The following is a 20519-nucleotide window of genomic DNA, read 5'->3' on the forward strand; positions in this document are numbered from 1 at the left end:
GCAAATGCCTTCACTCTGCTCTTCTCGCCGTCACAGAAGGTCACACTCACCTTGCCCAACAGCTGCGTGCATTCTTTCCATGTCAAATTTAATTTTGGATCTTCCTGGAGTGCTAAGCATCTTTTCCCACACGGTGGTTACTTCTTTAAGACAAGGAGTGACTTCTTCATAATCAAGCTTCAGGCGTTTGTTCAGCAGATCATTCTCAGAGGCTGGAAGAGATAAGGGGGGTAGGTGAGTAGAGACCCCAGGGCTGCCAGCTGGAGGACTCCACAGGGCCCCTGCTCACCACTGCTGCGAGGTCAAGCCCAGGCAGCCAACAGCACAGGCACATTGAGGCCACCTGCTTTCCTCCTCTTAGAAATGCAAAGATGTTTCTCTAGCCAGACCACCTGTGCCCCATCCAGAGACTAAAAGTTGTGTAAGAAAGGTAGCTGAGCAAGGCAGGTGAAGGAAGCCAGTCAGTAAGAAGAATTTCTCCATGGCTTCGGCTTCAGTTCCTGCCCTTGTTTTTTTGGTGATGGACGGTAGCCTAAAAATCGAACTCTTTCCTCTCCATGTTGACTTTCTTTGTGTGTGTGTGTGTGTGTGTTTATCACAGCAATAGAAAGCCAACTAGGACAACGCATCAGCCCCAACATCAGCACCAGTTTTCCCTGTCCCTAGGAAAAACCACAATCCCAGCTGCCAAGTGTTGACAACACAGACAGACAGACTGAGATGGTGGTTAACTTTGCTCTGGGATGGAAGATTTCCGGAGCAGTAATTAGTACTGGATCATATATTCAAAAAGCAGAAAGCAGGCTTAGTGAGAAGTCTTTGTCATGTGGGCTCCTCTACTTTCAACAAGAGCATGCAAACCAGCTTGGATCCTGGTCAATTTCAGGGGTCACTCACACCTGCAACTTCAACTTCTTTTAAGAAGTGCATGAATGGTTCCGTGTACACGGTGCACCTTCTGATTCGGTCCCGTCTGACCTAGCGTCTACGTCAACGAGAAAGTTCTGCCTCCCCAGTCACTCCTATCAAGCTTCCTAAATATTTTTAGCATTTTAATATTTTAAGCAATCAGCTTGCTATTGTTGATTATTTCTCAGTAATACAGGTATAGCACAAACTAATGGACTGATGCTTCCTATATTAAATTTAGCAAGTTGATACATTTTGACCACAAGACAAGCATTTCCTGGGCTGTACATGTAAGATGAATGAGCTCAAGCAGAAACGCTCCAAGACCACCAGAATAAGAACTGCCAATAAACCTGCCAAGCAGTCAGGCAATATCACAGCCCTGGCCAGGTGATTAAGGCTGCACACACACACACACACACACACACACACTCAGCTGCTCATGCTGATCCGCCTACTCATCCCTGGCAAGGCAGCACACACTCTGCTTTTGGGGTATACTGATTTTACTTCACCAATTATAGTCATGACTTCTAATACTCCCAGGAGGCAGCCCGGCTCACGCTCCTTCTACAGGTATACCTCCGCTTTCTCCCAAGAGGCAGCCCGACTCACGCTCCTTCTACAGGTATACCTCCGCTTTCATTTTGACTGGCTGAAAAGCACTGTCAGGACCCACATAATGAGCATTTCTGCCTTTTCAGTTGCCAACAAAGATCTCCAAATACCTGATGCCACACTTTGTAAGGCTATGACCACAAGATGTTTTTATTTATTATTATCGTCAGTACCCCCCTGCCTCTCTGTGTGTGTATATGTGTTCGTGTTTATGAAGCTATAATGTAGGGCCCATAAGATAAAACAAAACCAACCAAAAACATCAAAATAAATAAATAAATGTCCTGGCTAATCAGAGAAGATTCCTTCTGCAATAGACAGAAACAATATAGAGAGCCACAGCAGGACAATCAGACAAGGTGAGACAGTCTACACCACTCGGTTCTAAACAGGATGTCTCCATCAATTTCCTCCCCTCAGGGCTCAGGGAACCTTAGATCATAAAAGTCTGAGGGAAAGAAGGACATCAAGGAAACACGGCCTTCTAAACACATCAGGACTGCACATATGAAACTGTGGCCATATGCACAGGGCCTGTGTGGGCACTGCCAGATGGGCACCAGTGCTGAGAGATGGGGACAAAAGCCCCCATCTCTAACTGATAACCACTTGCAAATGAAACATTAGTCTTCTCCACGCGAGTCTCACTGCAGACCCAGATCACCTTCAAGGGCCCCACACCCAGTAGCAGATGGCCAACACAAAAGGAACTCGGTGCCATCTTTGGATATTCTTTGTCTCTTTAAAAGTTTTTAAGACACCTGCTTTTAGAATTACCTTTAACAGTACACAAGGAAAAAGGAATAAGAATAAAGCAGGAAAAGCTTAATACTGACCTATTCAAAACTGCCCTTCCTGTTCTCCAACAGCTTAGAGCACCTGGCAGGATAAGCCTACTCTTAGCTTTGATCCTCTCAGCAACGAGCGTGGGCTTCACTTCTAAGCATCGCTCCAACTGCTGTGTTGGGCAGTATTTTCAGGTGTGTTACTTCTGTTTATGCTGCATTTGTTTAACTCTGTGAAGCTGTCTAAAACACCTGATGGTCTACTAAAGAATTGAATGGCCAATAGCAAGGCAGGAACAAGGATAGGGATGGCTGCTAGGTAGAGAGAGCAAACAGGAGGAGAAACAAGGAAGGAGAAGAGCAAGAGAACAAGGAGAGGAGGACACCAGGGCCCAGTCACCCAGTCAGCCATGGAGTAAGAAGGAAAATAAGACACACAGAAGTAAGAAAGATAAAGGCCCAGAGGCAAAAGGTTGTGGGGATAATTTAAGATAAGAAAAGCTGGTTAGAAACAAGCCAAGGCATGGTCTGGCATCCATATAGCTAAGAATAAGCCTCCGTGTGTGATTTATCTGGGAGCTGGGTGGTGGGCCCCCAAAAAGCCAAAAGAGTAAACATCACACAACACTGTTGGACTACAGTCCCATCAACAGGGTTTGTTCCTTCAGTTCATTGCTTCCTGATCAAACCTAACGATGCTGAGTCTATCACTCTTCCTGATCAAACCTAACGATGCTGAGTCTTTATCACTTGGCATTTCTCCAGTCTGCACTTTCTCAGCAGCAGGAGCTGCAGTCCTGGCATCTGGTGCTGCTGCAGCTCAGAGGCCTGATCATGATGGGACAGCTACTCACTGGGACACCAGCAAAGAAGAGCCTCATGGGGCACAACACATTCTGAGAGATCCATGAGATCTGGTGTCTTAGTTACTTTCAACTTTATTCAATCTTCAAGGTCCTTGTTAAAGGACAAAAACCTGTGATGAAGGATAATGTTCAATGAAACACACTAATTTTGCAACTGCCTTAAGCAATGTCACTATGAGAGAACCTCCTGCTGCAGGAGCATTAGACTTCCCACTCAAAAGCTTTAGGACTTCAAATCCAGGCAGCACCTTACACCCTAGAGTCCGCATGGTTCCCACAGGAGACACATGTGTGAATGCATGAGCTACTCTGGAAAGGGCAATTATTGATTAAAGTCTTGAAATGAAACAGGAAACCAAACCTAAACTAAGTTCCTTATAGTTTGATAATATCGGTTATTAGTGGAATAATCTTTTTGTACATTGTGAAGATGTGTTGCTGCTAAAGCAGCTTCTGATTGAGTAAATAAAGAGACAAATGGCCAATAGCTAGGCAGGGGAGGGCAGGCGGGACTTCTGGGAAGAGAGAGGAACTCTGGGAAGAAGAAAGGTTGGATTTACTGGTGATATGCAGAGCAAGTAAGATGTACACTATGGAAGAAAGGTAATGAGCAGATTAGTATAAACAGGTTAATTTAAGTTATAAGAGCCAGTTAAGAATAGCCTAGCTAAGGCAAATCTTTCATACTGAATAAGAAGTCTCTGTGTCTTTATTTTGGTGCTGGCAGTCCAGAGAAAGTTCACCTACAGTTGGTATCTGTACAGGTAAAGCTCAGATAACTTTTTTCTTCAGGAAATCACTAAACAACTATATAAAATGATGTTATACACCTTAAGGATTTACATAGGATCAGTTTATTCTCAGTATCTTGGCAGAAACTATGGCTGGGCATAAAAAAAGGAAAAAATAAAAACAAAAACCCATAATCCCACCACAGAACTATCATCACAACAAAGAGACCAACTGACCAATCAACATAAACCACTTCTGAGGCTCAGAGCTTAAGTGGTGCTTATATTTCAGAAGTTACAGACATGGTGCTTACGATGCCAGGGAGAAATACGTAACACAGGAAGATTCCCTTTAAATATCTGGAAAGTAAATGGTGATGTGGGAGTGTCACATATCAATCTGTTGATTTCATTGGTTAAGCAAGAAACTGCTTGGCCTCATAGCTTAGAGCATAGGTGGGAGGAGTAAACAGAACAGAATGCTGGGAGGAAGAGGAAGCGAGCTCAGAGGCCATGCTCCCCTCTCCCTGGCAGATGCACACGATGAAGCAAGCCGCCAGGTCAGACATGCTGAATCTTTCCCGGTGAGACCGGTGCTACACAGTTTATTAGAGATGGGTTGATCGGGATATCAGAATTAGCCAGTAAGGGCTAGAGCTAATGGGCCAAGCAATGTTTAAATGAATACAATTTGTGTGTTGTTATTTCTGGTGTAAAGCTAGCCGTGCGGGAGCCGGGCGGGATGAAAAGCAGGCCCGCAGCTCCTACAACAAAATGGCCCAGTGCTACTTAGAAAAGGTAAACAGACAGGACAAGCATCCATCACTTGTTGCTTTAAGACTGATCCTGACGGCTGTTTTTAAGGGTAAATCCTGCGTGAAAGGATCAACTAAGAGCATCAGTTCCGATCGGCTTCCAACTCCAAACCAACCTTGCAGCTTCTGATTCTCCTTCTCCATCCTAAGCAGCAGTATCTGTTGCAGAATAGCCTTTCTCCATAGCTCTCGAAGCTCGCGTGATGTCCTCTTTTTTTCTTCTGGTACAGGGCCGAATGGTCCATCTTCACACACTGGTTCTAAAGGGGATCGTGGAGGGAGCTCTCCCAGCTCTGAATAATCTGTAAATGAAAAGGACATTGCAAGATGCCATTTGTCTCCTTTTAAAATTCCCCCCACCCTTGGTTCTCTCCTTCCACCTGGATGTGGGTCCTTGGGACAGAACTCAGGCCACTGGTGTCATCCCAGCAGTCTTGGAATGGTCTCTTTCTTTCAACAATAAAAAGTATGCATTCAATCCTTTATCAATTCAGAAATTTCTGCTCAATTAGCTAAGGCACAACACCGGCAAATGTAAAATTTATGTTTTGGAGCCAGCAAAGATGGCTCAGCAGGTAAAGGAGGTAAAGGTGTGTGTCACTTAGGTTGGCAACCTGGGTTTGATCTCCTGGACCCACATAAAGGAAGGAAAGAACTAACTCCTGGAAGTTGTCCTCTGACCTTCACAGGAGTGATGTGGCGCACGCATGCTTGTCCCACCCCTCACAGACACAAACAAACAGATCACTGTAATTTAAAAATTATGTTTTAATATTCACCACAATACCTTATGTATGAGTCACAAATGTGAAACATGACACATTAGGTAGGAAGCGAAAGCTGGAGGGGTTGGGAAAATGTTTAAGGACACGTTTTAGGGTTTAAGATTAAATAACCTTCGGAGGTATTAACAACCATACAGTTGTTACTATGTTTCTATGGCCACTTATTTAATACAACCACCCTAAGACACTGGTATTTAGTTTTATAAACTGTCTAGTTGTGTCTTTAGAAGAACCTCAATAACAACAAACAAACAAGGTATAGGTGTGTGAAAGACTTGCCCAGGGTCACCCAGCTAGGCAGTAGGGGAACCAGCCTGGGAACACACCAGCCTGGCTTACACAAGCATTCTTGCTGCCACACTGTTAGATATTCTGAGAGAGTTAAACATCCTTAGGGACAATATGAACCAGCACTGTTAATAGATCCCCAAGCGCAGGACACTGTACTGGGCATCTGCACAGGTAGTCACTCATCCAGACAACTGTAGAAACACACAATTGCCTGAAAAGGAAACTGAGGCCCAGAAAGACCAATGGACTAAGCAAGCAGCTCTATCGGGATTCCACAGGAGTCACCTGCTTATCATGAGAAGCAATTTCACCTCCAACGTTCCCACGTCCGTTTCTAAATACCTGTGTTTTGTTTAACTCCTCGCATTTCATGAATGGAAATCCCTTTATCTGCAGAAATTATGTTCCTGTTACACATGATACTGTGATCCTAGCACTAACAGGCAACAGAGGTCCCTGAACAACTGGATCCCACACGACAAGCAGCATTTTAGGAGCTATTGGGTACACTGAACTTAAGGAACACGGGTCTTAAGATCTGCGATTGAAACACCCTTCACAGGCATCTTAGGCCTAAAATCACCCAAACAAAATCGGTTCTGACTGGCAGCTCCAACACACTCCTGCGTTCTCGTTTCCCTAGCCGCCATTGGTACTGGACGGTCACTGCCTTTCTTGATGTTTAGTTTCCTACTATAAGATCCTTGGCACACACAGAAGCACAAAATGCTTAATTTCTTCTAATAACCTGCCCATCTGAACTAAAAACACTGGGCTGTAACTCGGTCAGGAACAAGGAATATTCCTAGCGGTTTAGGCTGCTTGGTCTCAAGTCCAGAGCAGCTTCTGACCGGAGCTGTCTACAGAGGCTATGAAGGACCAGTTGTGACTTCAGTTTTTCTCAAAACTGCAAGGTTGCAAGCACCGTTTTGAGGTGACGATGACCCAAGGTTTAAGATATAAATCCCTTCCTAATGTTCTCTGCCTTTGCCTACTTGCAAGCCATCAAGGCAGTTTGCTGGGGGACACAGATAAACTTGTCTGATTTTCATAAGGTCGTATGAAAGACTTCAAACCAAAACCAATCAGAAGAGATAGGGAAGGTCATCATCAAAGGAAAATCCACCAAGAGGACACTGTAATTCTAACATTTATGCACCAAGCACAAAAACACCCAAATTCATAAAAGAAACACTAGAGCTTAAATCACATATTAAGCCACACCCACTGATAGTGGAAGCCTTCTCTCACCAATAGACAGGTCAAACAGAGAATTACTGGAGCTGACTGACGTTACAAACTAAATGGACCTAACATATTACACAAAAGAATATACCTTCTTCTCAGTACCTCACAGGACTTTACCCAGAACTGAACAAATACTCTGATATAAAGCAAGACTCAACAGACACAAGAAGACTGACATAGCACCTGGCACCCTATCTGACCACCATGGATTAAAGCTGGATTTCAACAACAGAAAACCTACAAACTCATGGAAAAGGAACAATTCTCTACTGAATAAAAAGTGGGTCATGACAGAAATTAAGAAAGAAATTAAAAACTTTCAAGAATTGGGTGAAAATGAATACACAGCATACTCAAACAGGAGATACAATGAAGGCAGTTCTAAGAGACAAGTTCATAACGCTAAGTTGTGTTAAAAATCTGGATAGCACTCATGCTAGTAACTTAACAGCATATTTGAAAGATCTAGAACAAAGAAATCAAACCTTTGGAGTATATGGCAAGAAACAATCAAACTCAGAGCTGAAATCAAAAAAATAGAAACAGCAACAACAAAGCAACACAAAGACTCAATGGAACAGAGTTGGTTCTTTGAGAAAAAAAATCAGTAATATTGACAAACCTTTATCCAAATTAACTAAAAGACACAAAAAGAAGATCCAAATTGACAACACTAGGGGTGAAAGGGGCGGGGGGCTAACAATAGACGCTAAAGAAATCCAGAAAATCCTGAGGACATGTTTGTAAAAAGGCTACACTCCACCTAACCAAAAAATCTAAAAGAAATGGATAGTTTTCTTGATAGCTACCACTTACCAAAGTTAGATCAAGATCAGATAATAAATTTAACAAATAGCCCAATTTAAAAAACAGGGCTATAATCCCTACTGAAAAACAAGTAGCCATTAAAAGTATATCAATCAAAAAAAAAAAGTCCAGGGCCAAATGGTTTTAGCAAAGAATTCTACCAGATTTTCAAAGAAGAGTTAATGCCAACACTTCTCAAACTGTTCCACAGAGAAGAAACAAAGGATCACTGCCCAGTTTGTTTTATGAGGCCAGTTACCCTGATACCCAAACCACATAAAGACCCAACAAGGAAAGAGAATTACAGACTAATTTCTCTTAGGAACATAGAAGCAAATATTCTCAATAAAATATTTGCAAACCTAATCCAGTAATATATCAAAAAGATCTTCCACCTTGATCAAGTAGGCTTCACCCCAGAGAGGCAGGGACAGTTCAACATATGTAAATTGAGAAATGAAATCCTCTATATAAACAAAATGAAAGACAAAACCACATGATCATTTCATTAGATACCGAAAAAACCTTTCACAAAAATCTAATACCCCGTTCATGAGAAAAGCCTTGGAGAGATCAGGGATACAAGAGAGATACCTCAATCTAATAAAGGCAGTTCACAGCAAACCTATAGCCAACAACAACCTAAATGGAGAGAAACTCAAAAGCATTTTCCCTAAAATCAGAAACAAGAGAAGGTTGTCTGCTTTCCCCGTATCTATTCAATATAGTATTTGGGAGTCTTAGAGCAATAATGTAACTGAAAGAGACCAAGGGGATTACATTGAAAAGGAAAAAGTCAAAGTACCTTTACTTGTAGATAAGATCTTATACATAAGTGACTTTCAAAATTCTACTAGGAAACTCCTATAGCTGATCCACACTTTCAGCACAGTGACTGGATACAAAATCAGATCACTAAAATACATACAATTGACAGACTGAAAAAGGAATCACGGAAACAACACTTTCCATAATAACCTCAAATAATATAAAATTTCTTGAGGTAACTCTAAGCAAGCAAGTGAAAGACTTATATAATAAAAACTTTGAGACATTGAAGAAAGAAAATGAAGATGCTATCAGAAGATGGAAAGATCTCCCATGCTCATGGGTTGGTAGGATTACTCTAGTAAAAATGGCCATCCTACCAATGACAATCTACAGATTCAATTCAATTTCCATCAAAAGTCCAACACAACTCTTCACATATCTTAAAAGGAAAATTTATAGTTTCACATGAAAACATACACACAAAACCCCAGGATAGCTAAAACAATCATGAATAATAAAAAAAAATAAAAAAAATAAAAGCTGTGGGAGGTATCACCATTCTTGACCTCAAATTGTACTATAGCTATAATAAAAAACAAACAAACACATGATATTGGCACAAAAACAGCTATGTCTCAACAGTGGAATAGAATAGAAGAACCAGACCAAAATCCATACATCTATCAACACCTGATTTTTTTTTTTTTTTTTTTTGGTTTTTTCGAGACAGGGTTTCTCTTTAGCTTTGGTGCCTGTCCCGGAACTAGCTCTTGTAGACCAGGCTAGCCTCGAACTCCCAGAGATCCGCCTGCCTCTGCCTCCCGAGTGCTGGGATTAAAGGCGTGCGCCACCACCGCCCAGCTTGACACCTGATTTTTTTAAAAGCCAAAAATATAGACTGACCTAACTGGATGTCAGCATGTAGAAGAATGTAAATAGATCCATACTTATCACAATGCACAAAACTCAACTCAAAATAGATCAAAGACTTTAACATAAAACCAGATAAAACATAAAATGCTGAGAGAAGAAAAAGAGGGGAATAGACTTCAACTCATTGGCACAGGAAAAGACTTTCTGAACAGAACGCTGTTAGCTCAGGCACTAAGATCAATAACTAATAAGTGGAGCTTCATGAAACTGAAAAGTTCTGCATGGCAAAGGACACCATCATCTGTTTTATTAAACCAGTATGAGTGATAAATTTTTACAGTGTACAAAAACACTCTCCCACATCACTCACCCATTGTTTGTGGGAGTACAAATTTGTACACCACCATGGAACCCCCAAAACAAACAACAAATATAAGAGCATCCCAGAAAAGGGAACCAGTGAAGCCTGGAACATCCTGGAAAGATTAAGCAGAAAAGAAAGAAATGAGAGGGACAGAATCAGAGATATCCTATTGTAGGAAAAGACTTTTACCAACTTCTTGTTCAGTAGAGGGCTAATATTCAAAATACAAAAAGAACTCAAGAAACTAAATACCAAGAAAAGAAATAAGCCAATTAAAAAAAAAACAGGGTACAGCTCTAAAAAGAGACTTCTCACAAAAGGAAACTCAAATGGCTGAGAAACATTTAAAGAAATGTTCAACATCCCTATTCATCAGGGAAATGCAAATGGAAATTACTTTGAAATTTCATTTTATACCCATTAGAATGGCTAAGATCAATATAACAAATGGCAGTTCATGCTGGTCACTTGTGGAATAAGGGGAATACTCATCTGTAGACAAAAGTTTCTGTCCTGCCTGATCCCACAGCCCTTCAGTTCCAAAGAAACACACAGACGCTTATGTAATTATAAATTGTTTGGCCTATTAGCTTAGGCTTATTATTAACTAATTCTTACAACTTAAATTAATCCATAATTTTTATCGATGTTTAGCCACATGGCTTGGCACCTTTTCTCAGTGAGGCATTCTCATCTTGCTTCCTCTGTGTCTGCCTTTCTTCTTCCCAGAATTCTCCTAGTCTAGTTTCCCCACCTATACTTCCTGCATGGTTACTGTTTTATTATACCAATACAAATGACAAATGTTTACAGTGTACAAGAGCATTCTCCTACAGCATTCATCCATTGCTTGCAGTAGTGCAAACTTGTACAGCCACCATGGAACCCCAAACACAACAAATATAAGAGCATCCCAGAAAAGGGAACCAGTGAAGCCTGGAACATCCTGGAAAGACTGAACAGAAAAGAAAGAAATCAGAGGGACAGAATATAGCATAGCCTTGTACAGCATGCAATATTGGTAACAAGTGACTGGGCTGCAACTCTCTAAAAATAACTTTATTCTTAAATTACGTAAATTCTATCTATCATCTGTCTCATTGAGAGCTACAGAGATAGGTGGATATTTATCACATATACCTTTATATACATATAACTTTATAAGAAACATCACAGACTCAGTATTAATCCTCATGAGACCAAGCATCCATCCACTTCAGCTCAGAACAATAGTGAAATAAAACCAAGTTCTATTCCCAAGGTGATAGCTGAATGGGTCCCATTCCAAACAGTGTCAGGAGTGGTTGAAGACAAGTCAACAGCGGTGACAAGAGTTCAGAGGGCCATTAATGATGAATGAGCCAACCAACCCTAACTGAACCCTCTGTGGGACTGGGGGCCGTCAAGTGCTGAGTCCTGAGATATAAGTGCAGCTGCCAAGGCCAGGGAACTGTGTGAAATGAAGCATGGGCAAAGCAGCAGAGAGAATCAGAGACCACAGAGTTCCACCAAGCCCCGGGTCAAGTTGGTAAGCTGGGTCAACACACGAAGGCCACCTGCTAAGTAAGACCTCTACCCTGATAGACACGCAGAGGAGAAGTGAAACAATGGCGGGCTACAACTTCTGTATCAGAGTGTCTGAACGCAGGAACCAGCTGACTGGTACCCACACTAAGCCATCAGATCTCATCCACAAGGGGTTTTAAAAAGTCGTCAGATCACTCAGCATTGTGATTTACACTGCTGGTGTCCAGGACTATAGTTGATGATCAAGCTTCCTCTCCCCAGAACTTACAATGGGCACAGAGAAAAGATCTGTCTCAAAGCTCCCTCCAACAGCATGTGTGTCCCAGTGGATAAAACGTAGCAACAAGTTTAGTCCTCAGAATGCTTCTCAGAGTGTGGCCCCAGCAGCATCAACAAGAGGCAACCCTAACAGGCGTGAGAGAAGCAGCCTTGGCTCCAACCATCCAGGCCTGAGAAATCATACACCGAAGGGTGGACCCAGTGAACTAGGCCTACACAACTGGAATTCTATTCACATACATGTTTGAAAGCCCCAGATGTGGGCATCGGCATGTTCACTGCTGCTACATTTTCATCCGTTTGCCTTAACTGGTGCATCACACTATGAGACACTAACATGAGACATGTCTTGTATTTACTTTTTGCAGTGCTGGGGACCTTAGTGAGGGCTTTGGGAACACTCAGCTAACCCCTTAGCCCCAGGCGTACCTTTAAATAAATTTCACATTAAACAATGACTCTAGCCATCACGTGTACCCTGACCATTAAATAAAGTACAAAAATACATGTGTCTTTTCAAACACTGGCCAAATCACATTATCTTAGTCAAAGGCAATTGTTTGAACTAAAATGAATACCATTTTCTTAAGAAATGCATTCAGAAAGGGCTCCCTCCCTGCTGACCCAGATCCACCACCCACACAAATCAAGTCATAATAAACTTCCTTCCAAAAAACCCCAGATCTGAATATAAATAGACAGGGGCAGAGACCAGTGAGTCACTCAGTACAACAGTAAGATATACTACAAAAAGCTAGGGAGAGATTTCCCAACCCATGTTGTTTAGCTAACTGCAGTGAAGAGGCTTGTTTGGAGTGGAGCTTCTAGCCACCCCCCTCCCCGCCACTGCTGTGCACCTCTTCCCAGCCCGCCTGTGTAAACCAGGATGCTCCTGGACCACCGGCTCTCTCTGCTGCTCGGCTGCTACGGAGGCATGGGAAAGAGAACCACAGAGAAGACACCCACTTCCTCACTCACCCTCAAGCTTCTCCCAGCCATGGCACAGGTGTAACCATGGCACACATGTTACGGGGGCTAACAGTGGAGCAGAGAAGAGTCAAAAGATTAATTATACCATGGAGAGGAGAAGGGGAGAGAGAGCGAGTATGCTGGGCAGAGCTGTCTCAGGTTGGACTTCTACAGCTGGACCTAATCTCCTACCCAATACCATCATATTGGGGGCCAGAGTGTCAACATAGGACTATGTTGCAGGGGAAGGGCACACATCGACCCACAGCAGGGGCAAATGCCACTCTAAAATGCCCCCTTGTTCTACGTCCACAAACAGTTTTGGCTCAGTGCTCAACAGGAATTCTGTAAACATGATAAATCTACCGAATGATCCCGGGGACAGGGACTACATCTTATATATTTTAGATATTCATTAAAATTTTCATTAGGGACATGGCAAGGAGTATTACAAGGGCTGGAGGTTACACACACACACACACACACACACACACAAAGCAACAGAAGAGCTACTGTGTAAAGGACGACACTGAAGTCTGAGTAGAATGGACAGACAGACTGTAACAGGGCAGCACAACTGGCAACTTTCAAGAGAAATTTAATTTTCCCGTTTCTAGCCGGGGAAGTGTAAATATTTCCCTTCATATTTGCATATTTTTGCATATTTATGAAACCATACATCTTTAAAGGGCCGGTTTCCTGCAGTCCTGTTTCCCCAGGATAAGCGTTCTCCCGGCCCTTCATGGAACTGTCTCTGCATGATCCATTTGCTAGCACTGCACTGGGGTAGCTCCTTGGCCATAACTGCTCTTTAAAGTGCCAGAATGGCAAGGCAGGCTCTGAAGCTCTGAGCATGTGTCTGCTGAGCCAAGATTCTGAAGCAGGGGTTCAGGAAGAGCAAAGTGGGGCGCACACCAGGAACTCTGGAGAGGGGCACTGGAAGCTTACAGCCAGGTCACAGCACAGCCTGTGCTGGGTGAGCATTTCTTAGTGCTGGGGAAGGGAAGAAAGCAGGAAGAGGAAGCGGGTGGCACTGTAAGAATCTCAGGGAGAGGGCAGCTCGAGTGCTGTAGGAAAGCAATGCGTGACCTAGGGGAGAATCAGAATCTCACAGGAGCCTTTGGTCAGGACGCTGCTAGTCACAGAAGGTCTGAAGCAGAACTCCATGCTTGAGTGGCCAAAAGCTCCAGATACAACCTCTGTTGCCCTCCACCCCCAGAAGCATCCGTCACTGATACCCTAGTCCCATCCGCTTATTATGCAATGGTTATGTGTGATCTAAGGTTGGACTCCATGAAAGGAAGCCCAAGGCCCGAGAGCCAGGAAATACTTTTGTGCTTTTCTGGGGAGAGGGGATGGGGAAAATCCATGCAATAAAACAAAAGGCTTAAATAGTGGACCCAGTTCTTCCCCAGCTCCTGCAGTGTTCAGCTTGTTAAATGTGGGATTGTGGCCCTTCTCCCTGAAAAAGCCAGCACTCAGGCTCCCTAAGAGGATGAGGCTGTCTGCAGTCTGTGTGACAACAGCTTCAACTGGCCAACCCAACATCCCTACTACCATCAGGCAGACACTGTTGCTATACTGTGTATATTATGGATAAGGAGGTCACCAAATCACTGTTAGCAGACAGGTCACAGAGGAGCCACCATGGGTAATCACCTCACACCTATTAGAATGACTCCTATCATAGTAACCAGAAAGTGGCAAAGGTTGGTGGAGATGCGAAGAAACAGGACCCCTTGGGTACTGTGCCAGTGGGAAGGCACAGCTGCCATAGAAGATGTGGAAGCTCCTCACCAAAACGTTAAAATACAAGGGTTACGTGATCTGGCATCCAGCTTTTGGTATTTGTACCCAGGTTCACAGCAGTGTTAGCCAGAACAGCTGAGAGATGGGTACCGACAAAGTCCAGTCAGTTGAAGCAAAACCACACACATGACAGAACGTAGTGTGGCCTTGAAAAGGGAAACCCTGCCATGAGCTAGCTGGAGGAAACTATGTTAAGTCACACTGCACGATTTCACTTACCAGAAACATCTAAAGTAGCTGCATTCATAGAAACAGAAAGTCGAGCAAAGGTTAATGGGGGCTGGGGACAAGGGAAGTGTGCTAATGGCTTTAAGGTTTCAGTTTTACAAAAAGGAAAACCCATAACCAAAATATACCATCTTAACCACTTCGAAGTGGAAGTATGTGTTTTACACAACAAAAATCATTTGGAAAAATTTTCATCAATATCCTTAACCAGAACAATGCCCCGACTCTCCAAATGATCGAGTATTTCCAAGGTCACAAATGGCTCTTTCTTTCTCTCTTTCTCTCTCTCTCTTTCTCTCTCTCTCTCGCAAGTGGCTACAAGCCAAGAGCAGAATTACTTATCACAGCCGGAGTGATTAACTGGCATGGAGCTTCTTCTTCTTCTTTTTTTTTTTCTTCTTCTTTTTTTTTTTTTTTTTTAAGAAACAGTGTGGTCCAGTCTGCCCTCTAACTCTCTGATCCTCCTGCCTCAGCCTCCTGAGTGCCGAGATTATGGGAGTGCCCTCCCATGACTGTCTCTGAGTTTTGATTTGCTTTGCTTTTACCACATGACATACCAAGAAAACAAAGAGCTGCCGCTGGGATGAGGTCGTGGAAAAAGCCTGCAGAACCCCCACTGGAAGGCTGCAGCTGGGAAAAGGAGGGTGTGTGAGGTCAGGCTTGGTGTGACCGGACCCCCAAGACCTCCAGCAGTGGGCTGCCCTCCCAAAGGTCGCATCATTTTCGTACTTGAAACCCCCACACTCCAGAGCTCCAGTTCTCAATGTGTGTGTGTCACAAGTTCTCTGTTGCTTTCTGAGGCCTGACACTTCTGCCTTATGAGGGATGCCCGACTCTCATGCCCTGTGCTATACTGCCCCTCACAGCTCCACACAGTGACTGCAGACAGAGAACAAGGAGCGGAGACAGGGCACCAGGCAGAAAGCGCTGAGAGTGAGCTGAACAGCACCGCAGCACCGCAAGCTTCTAACCAGGCTGCTCTGTAACTGGTCAGCACTGAATGCTGACCCTGAATCTTCCTACACACAGGGCAAATGAGGCTGCTGTGGGCACTGGCGCTGTAGGCTTCAGTCCTCTCATGGATAAAATGAAGCACTAAGTTAAGAATGGTTTTGTTTAACAAGGAAAAAAAAATCTAAACTCTCAAGAACTTACCACAGTCTATAGCCTCAGAGTATTTACTGAAGACAAGCATTTAAGTGCACAAAGAATCTTCGCACCTTGACCACAGTGTGCACAGTCTCATGTGGCTGGAGAAAAGGCCAGGTGGTTAAGAGCATTTGTTGCTCTTATGGAAGTTTTGGTTCCCAGCAGCCATGTGGGTGAGCCAGTTAGAGTCACCTCTGATTCTTACAACTTAGTAACCTCTGAAGTGGGCAGGGTTGTGTTCATCCATTGTTTCCCGAGTGCTCTTGGGAAACTGCACACAAGGAGATAGTTGAGAAGCGGAGAACGACTTTCTCTGTCAAAACTGAAAACTAATGAGAGGGGAAGAGGCTCAGGGAAGACAAGCTGGTTGGTGACCTCAGGTGTCACATAAAGAGTCAAGAATTGAAAAGAGATAAGAATCTACCTCTGAAAGGCCTGCGTGACCTTCAATGGGTCCTGTTCCCACAAGCCTCTGCTGTCTCTGTCTGTTAGGAATTTGAACAGATGACTCTCAGCATCTTGCCTGCTGTCAGGATTCCTTGAAAGTGCAGTATTTGATACCCATCACTTACTGTGGGGAGAAGTGTGGGAAATCTTGACTCTGCCCCTAGATTGCCATGTCAGTGAGGAGAGAACATACAGCAAACTCGGGCTCTGCAACAAGCATCTGGGTTCTGAGTGGCAGGCAGTGCGAAGGGAAAGCTAACAGCTTCACTCTGGGGTCGGGGCAGGGAGTATTCTAAAGCTGTGCCCTTGAGTACTGTGTGAGTTCACACGTGGCCCCTGAGCACCTAAAGTAAGGCCAGCATGAGGAGCTAACTTTTTGTTGCTTTCAAGTGTGGCTGGTTTACTCTTACATTTGAAAGGCTGGATGTGGCCACGGTTGCTGGTGTGGAAGTTACCACAAATGACGAGATGTAAGAAATAGGCACAGCCATAGGGACACCAGAAGTCAGTTAGGAGCAATGGGAATGGAGAGACCAGCTAGGTCACAAGAGGAAAGGGGAGAAATATCGGTACTGAGATGGCCTGGAAGGATGCGGGGAACTCTCCCAGTGTTGCAGCATAGACTACCCATAAAGGGGAGAACATAAGCAGGAGGCTCTTGATGTTCAGAGAAAAGATCCATGTAAAATATGGCTGCCTGAACACACAGCACAACAGGAAGCAATAGACCTCCACACAGGCACAACTACAGGCCTCCAGCCCTACCTCACCCCCACAAAGGCACAACTGCAGGCCTCCAGCCCTACCCCGCCATCACTCCCCAAATACTAGACTAGGCAGAAGTGCTTCCCTGTCACTGCATTTGTGGGAGAATTCTTCTCTCTGGATATGAATGAAGGCTTGTGATTAGGCTCACAACTTTCCTTCTCGATACTGCCTTCTTTGTTCACAAGACTTGGAGATGGAGGGAAAATGGATGAAAGAGGCACAAGAGGCATTGAAAGGGTAAGCCCGAGACAAGGTCAGGGCGCACTGGGAAGGTCACAGGGTTGCACTGGTAACGTCACAGGGTCAACATAAGGAGCTTTGCTCCTGCTGGTCATACTTGTTACGGCAGACAAATGAGTCCTGCTGTGGTCACATCAGTGTGCATTTGCTCAGACACAATCTCTAAACCATCTCAGTTTTGATGGCTGGGAATGAGAGAAGAGAAGGACAAAGACAATTGAGCATCAGGAAGTGAGGAACTCCCCTCCCCCGCAGCATAAGGGCATTCAGTGACCTGGTTGTGTGCTGAAAGAACATATGGGCTAAGTGTGTGTGGCTTCTGGACAGGGGGACAGACACCAGGTGGGACTGAGACTGCAGTTAGGAAGAGTTGCAGAGACTACCTCAGTGGTGCACGCTGCTTCAGAGAAGAATGGCGAGCTCCAACCTTTCTTTCTTTGCAAACATCAATCTGAACAAAACTTTGTGACAAGAGGAAAGCTACCCCCCATCCCCACCTTCCAATCTAAGTCCCATGGAAGGTTTAAAAGAAAATGGCCTCCAAAGGAAGTGGCACTATTAGGAGGTGTGGCTTTGCTGGAGTAGGTGTGGCCTTGTTGGAGGAAGTGTGTCACTGTGGGGGTGGGCTTTGAGGCTTCCTATGCTCCAGATACCACCCAGTGTCACAGTTCACTTCCTGTTGCCTTCTGATCAAGATGCAGCCAGCATGAAGAAACTGCAGGTCACCACCTCAATTAAACGCTTTCCTTTCTAGGAGTTGCTGTAGTCATGGTGTCTTTCCATAGCAATAGAAACCCTAAGACAGAGGGGGTTCCAACCTAAGGCCCCATTGAAACCTCACAGGGCTGAGGAAGTCAAATGGTTCTATATACCCAACCACACCCCTAAACTCAGGCCAATATACAACCCCAGAATGGGGACTGAGGGAAAACAGTAAAACCGTCTGAGACTAGATGTGGCTGTTCATCCCAGATAACAGAACCTACCAAAATGTCCTTTACCCAAAGCTCTCCAGCTAAAGTGCCCCTATAAGAAATGAACCACAGTCCTCAGCATTCTGTAGAAAATTCAGTTCTCTCAATTATAAAATTTGTCATTTGCCACTACCAATTACATCCAGAATTATGCAAGACCATAACGATAGTGTTTCTGTTTTAGTAAACAATGTTTAAAATCTTTTAGGACTTAGGCTGAAAATATTTTCATTTGTATGAAAGCACTAAAACAAATTTACTTGGACAAGTCCGATTAGAAACAGCATAATGCATCTGCTGGCTTTGTCTCAAGATTTTCTCAAAAGCAAGAGCTTGCTGAATGTGTCGAGAGCTGTAACCTTGGAGCTGCCAGCCCACATACAAGGGGTACATACAGCATCACCATCCCCAGGGGACAAATGTTCCTTCCTTTAAATGTAAAGGACAAAAACCATCCGACTAGGCAAATCTTAAACCTCCCAGAGCTTTGGGGTTCCTGGGAGTCTAAAATGTATGCTTCATTAGTAAGTCATCAGGTAAGGCCACAAACTTCCAACCGGAGGCATGCTCATTTACTATGGCACAGCCTCTCTCTGCACAAGGACTAGCTGAAGTGCTCAGACCAGACAAAACTCTTGGCAATTTCTTCCTAAAACTGGGAACAGGTCATCTGTGCAACTAGAGAGTGGATTTAATGCTAATTAGAACTGACTGGAACTTAGCTGCAGAGGGAGCTAATCAGAGCAGAGGGAGCCATGGGTCTGTTATTCATTCTGTCCACCATCCCTAAATGAGTAGCGACACCAGGACTTCTGTGTGTATAAATGCAGAGACACTAGATGCTTAAGACACATGGAGGAGAGGCACTACAGCTGCTGGTAGGGGTCAGAGAGTTTCATGCAAAGAAAACAGTGTGCAGCACTCCAGTCTGCTACAGGCTACAGTTCTGCTTTGCATTCTGATGTCCCTCTTACTTATTACTCTGAACTTTCGGGGGCCAAATTTAGATCAGAAGATGATGAGCCCTTTCCTGTAAGTGACTGGGACCATGAGGGTGCCTCTCCAAATAATTGATCTCCAGAACCAGGAACTTTATGGTGATGCCCAGCAGCCTGTTTCCACAAGTCCCCAAAGCATTCTGGGTTGTGCTACGATTGAGGATAGCTTAAGGAAAAGTGGCACCTAGCAAATGCCCCAACCTGTGACCCTCTGTCTGGCTCCCAGGGGCAAAGGCAAACTGTGGAGCCCTGAGGGAGGCCCCTTGGATACTGGGTTTCCCATGAGCTCTTGAAGGCAGGACCAGGATGCAAAAGCTGAAGCGAAAGCAAAGACAGTCTGCAGGGAAGACTTAGGTGCCAAGACCCCTGCTCCCTCTATCCCACTGGGTATAACCAGCCCAGTGGGTCGGAGGTACAGGGGCATACCTGGGAAGGGAGTTCCATGCCAACTCACCCTTCAGGGCTGGGCTCAGAGCCAAGGCCTTGTAGATTTCAGGTAAACCTCTACCAGCATATTATACCCCTAGTCCTAATTCCCTTTGTTGGAAGCTGTGGGCCCCCAGACCCTGAATTTTTTGTAAACAACTTGTTAGGCTTGCAGCTGCTCTAAGCATGAGATCCTCAGGAGTTCCTGGTGGCAGGGGAGAGGTTTCTGGTGGCTTGCAGCTGAGAGTTAGGGTGTGGCCACTGGTCAGGGAAGGCACTATATAAGCTGCCTTGGAACACAATAAAGTGTGCATTCTCGGGGGATTCGAGGATGACCCATGTCACTGTCTGTCTCTGTGTTTGTGTGTTTCAATCTCCAGTAGTTCAGGCGGTATGCTACAGGCATAGTACCGTAGTACGCGTAGTACAGGCGCTACAGGACGGTAGTACACGTAGCAGCGTGGACGTTGCATCCCTTTCTTAACAGTCATCCACAAAACCCCTTTTCCCAACAATGCTCCAAACATTACGGTTCCTAACAGCCAAGAAGTGGAAACAACAGACATGTCTACTGACTGGGAAGTGTCACGCAGAACGTAACATGCCTGCAGGTTGGGGCATTGGTCTCCATCAAAAGGATGAGGCCTGACAGATGTGACAACACCGGAGACTTAGGGAACATAAGAGAAATGGGAGGAGCCAGCAGAGGGCCACCTATTCTGTAGATGCATTCACAGGAAGTGTCCAGGATACGCCTATCTACAGAACAGGATTAGTGATCGGCTATCAGCAAGGGATGGGATGTGAAGGGATGGTTACAATTTTTTTCTAGTGATGTAAGA

General features: G+C 44.4%; 1 protein-coding gene across 5 annotated transcripts in view; it reads right to left on the minus strand.

The window, feature by feature from the left end:
- The window catches only part of Tbc1d1 (TBC1 domain family member 1), a 180018-nt gene that overhangs the window by 36822 nt on the left and 122677 nt on the right, over positions 1-20519 (minus strand). For all 5 annotated transcript variants that reach the window (XM_041671269.1, XM_041671268.1, XM_041671270.1 and 2 more), the window contains 2 exons: positions 4841-5026; positions 51-212 (listed from right to left, as the gene is read on the minus strand). In XM_041671269.1, coding sequence (XP_041527203.1) covers positions 51-212; positions 4841-5026 — 348 coding nt within the window. The remainder of the gene's footprint in view (positions 1-50; positions 213-4840; positions 5027-20519) is intronic.

This window comes from Microtus oregoni, unplaced genomic scaffold (genome assembly GCF_018167655.1).
Source record: "Microtus oregoni isolate MIOR12 unplaced genomic scaffold, Mior012 000021F_ref0000039, whole genome shotgun sequence".
Classification (NCBI taxonomy): Eukaryota; Metazoa; Chordata; class Mammalia; order Rodentia; family Cricetidae; genus Microtus; species Microtus oregoni.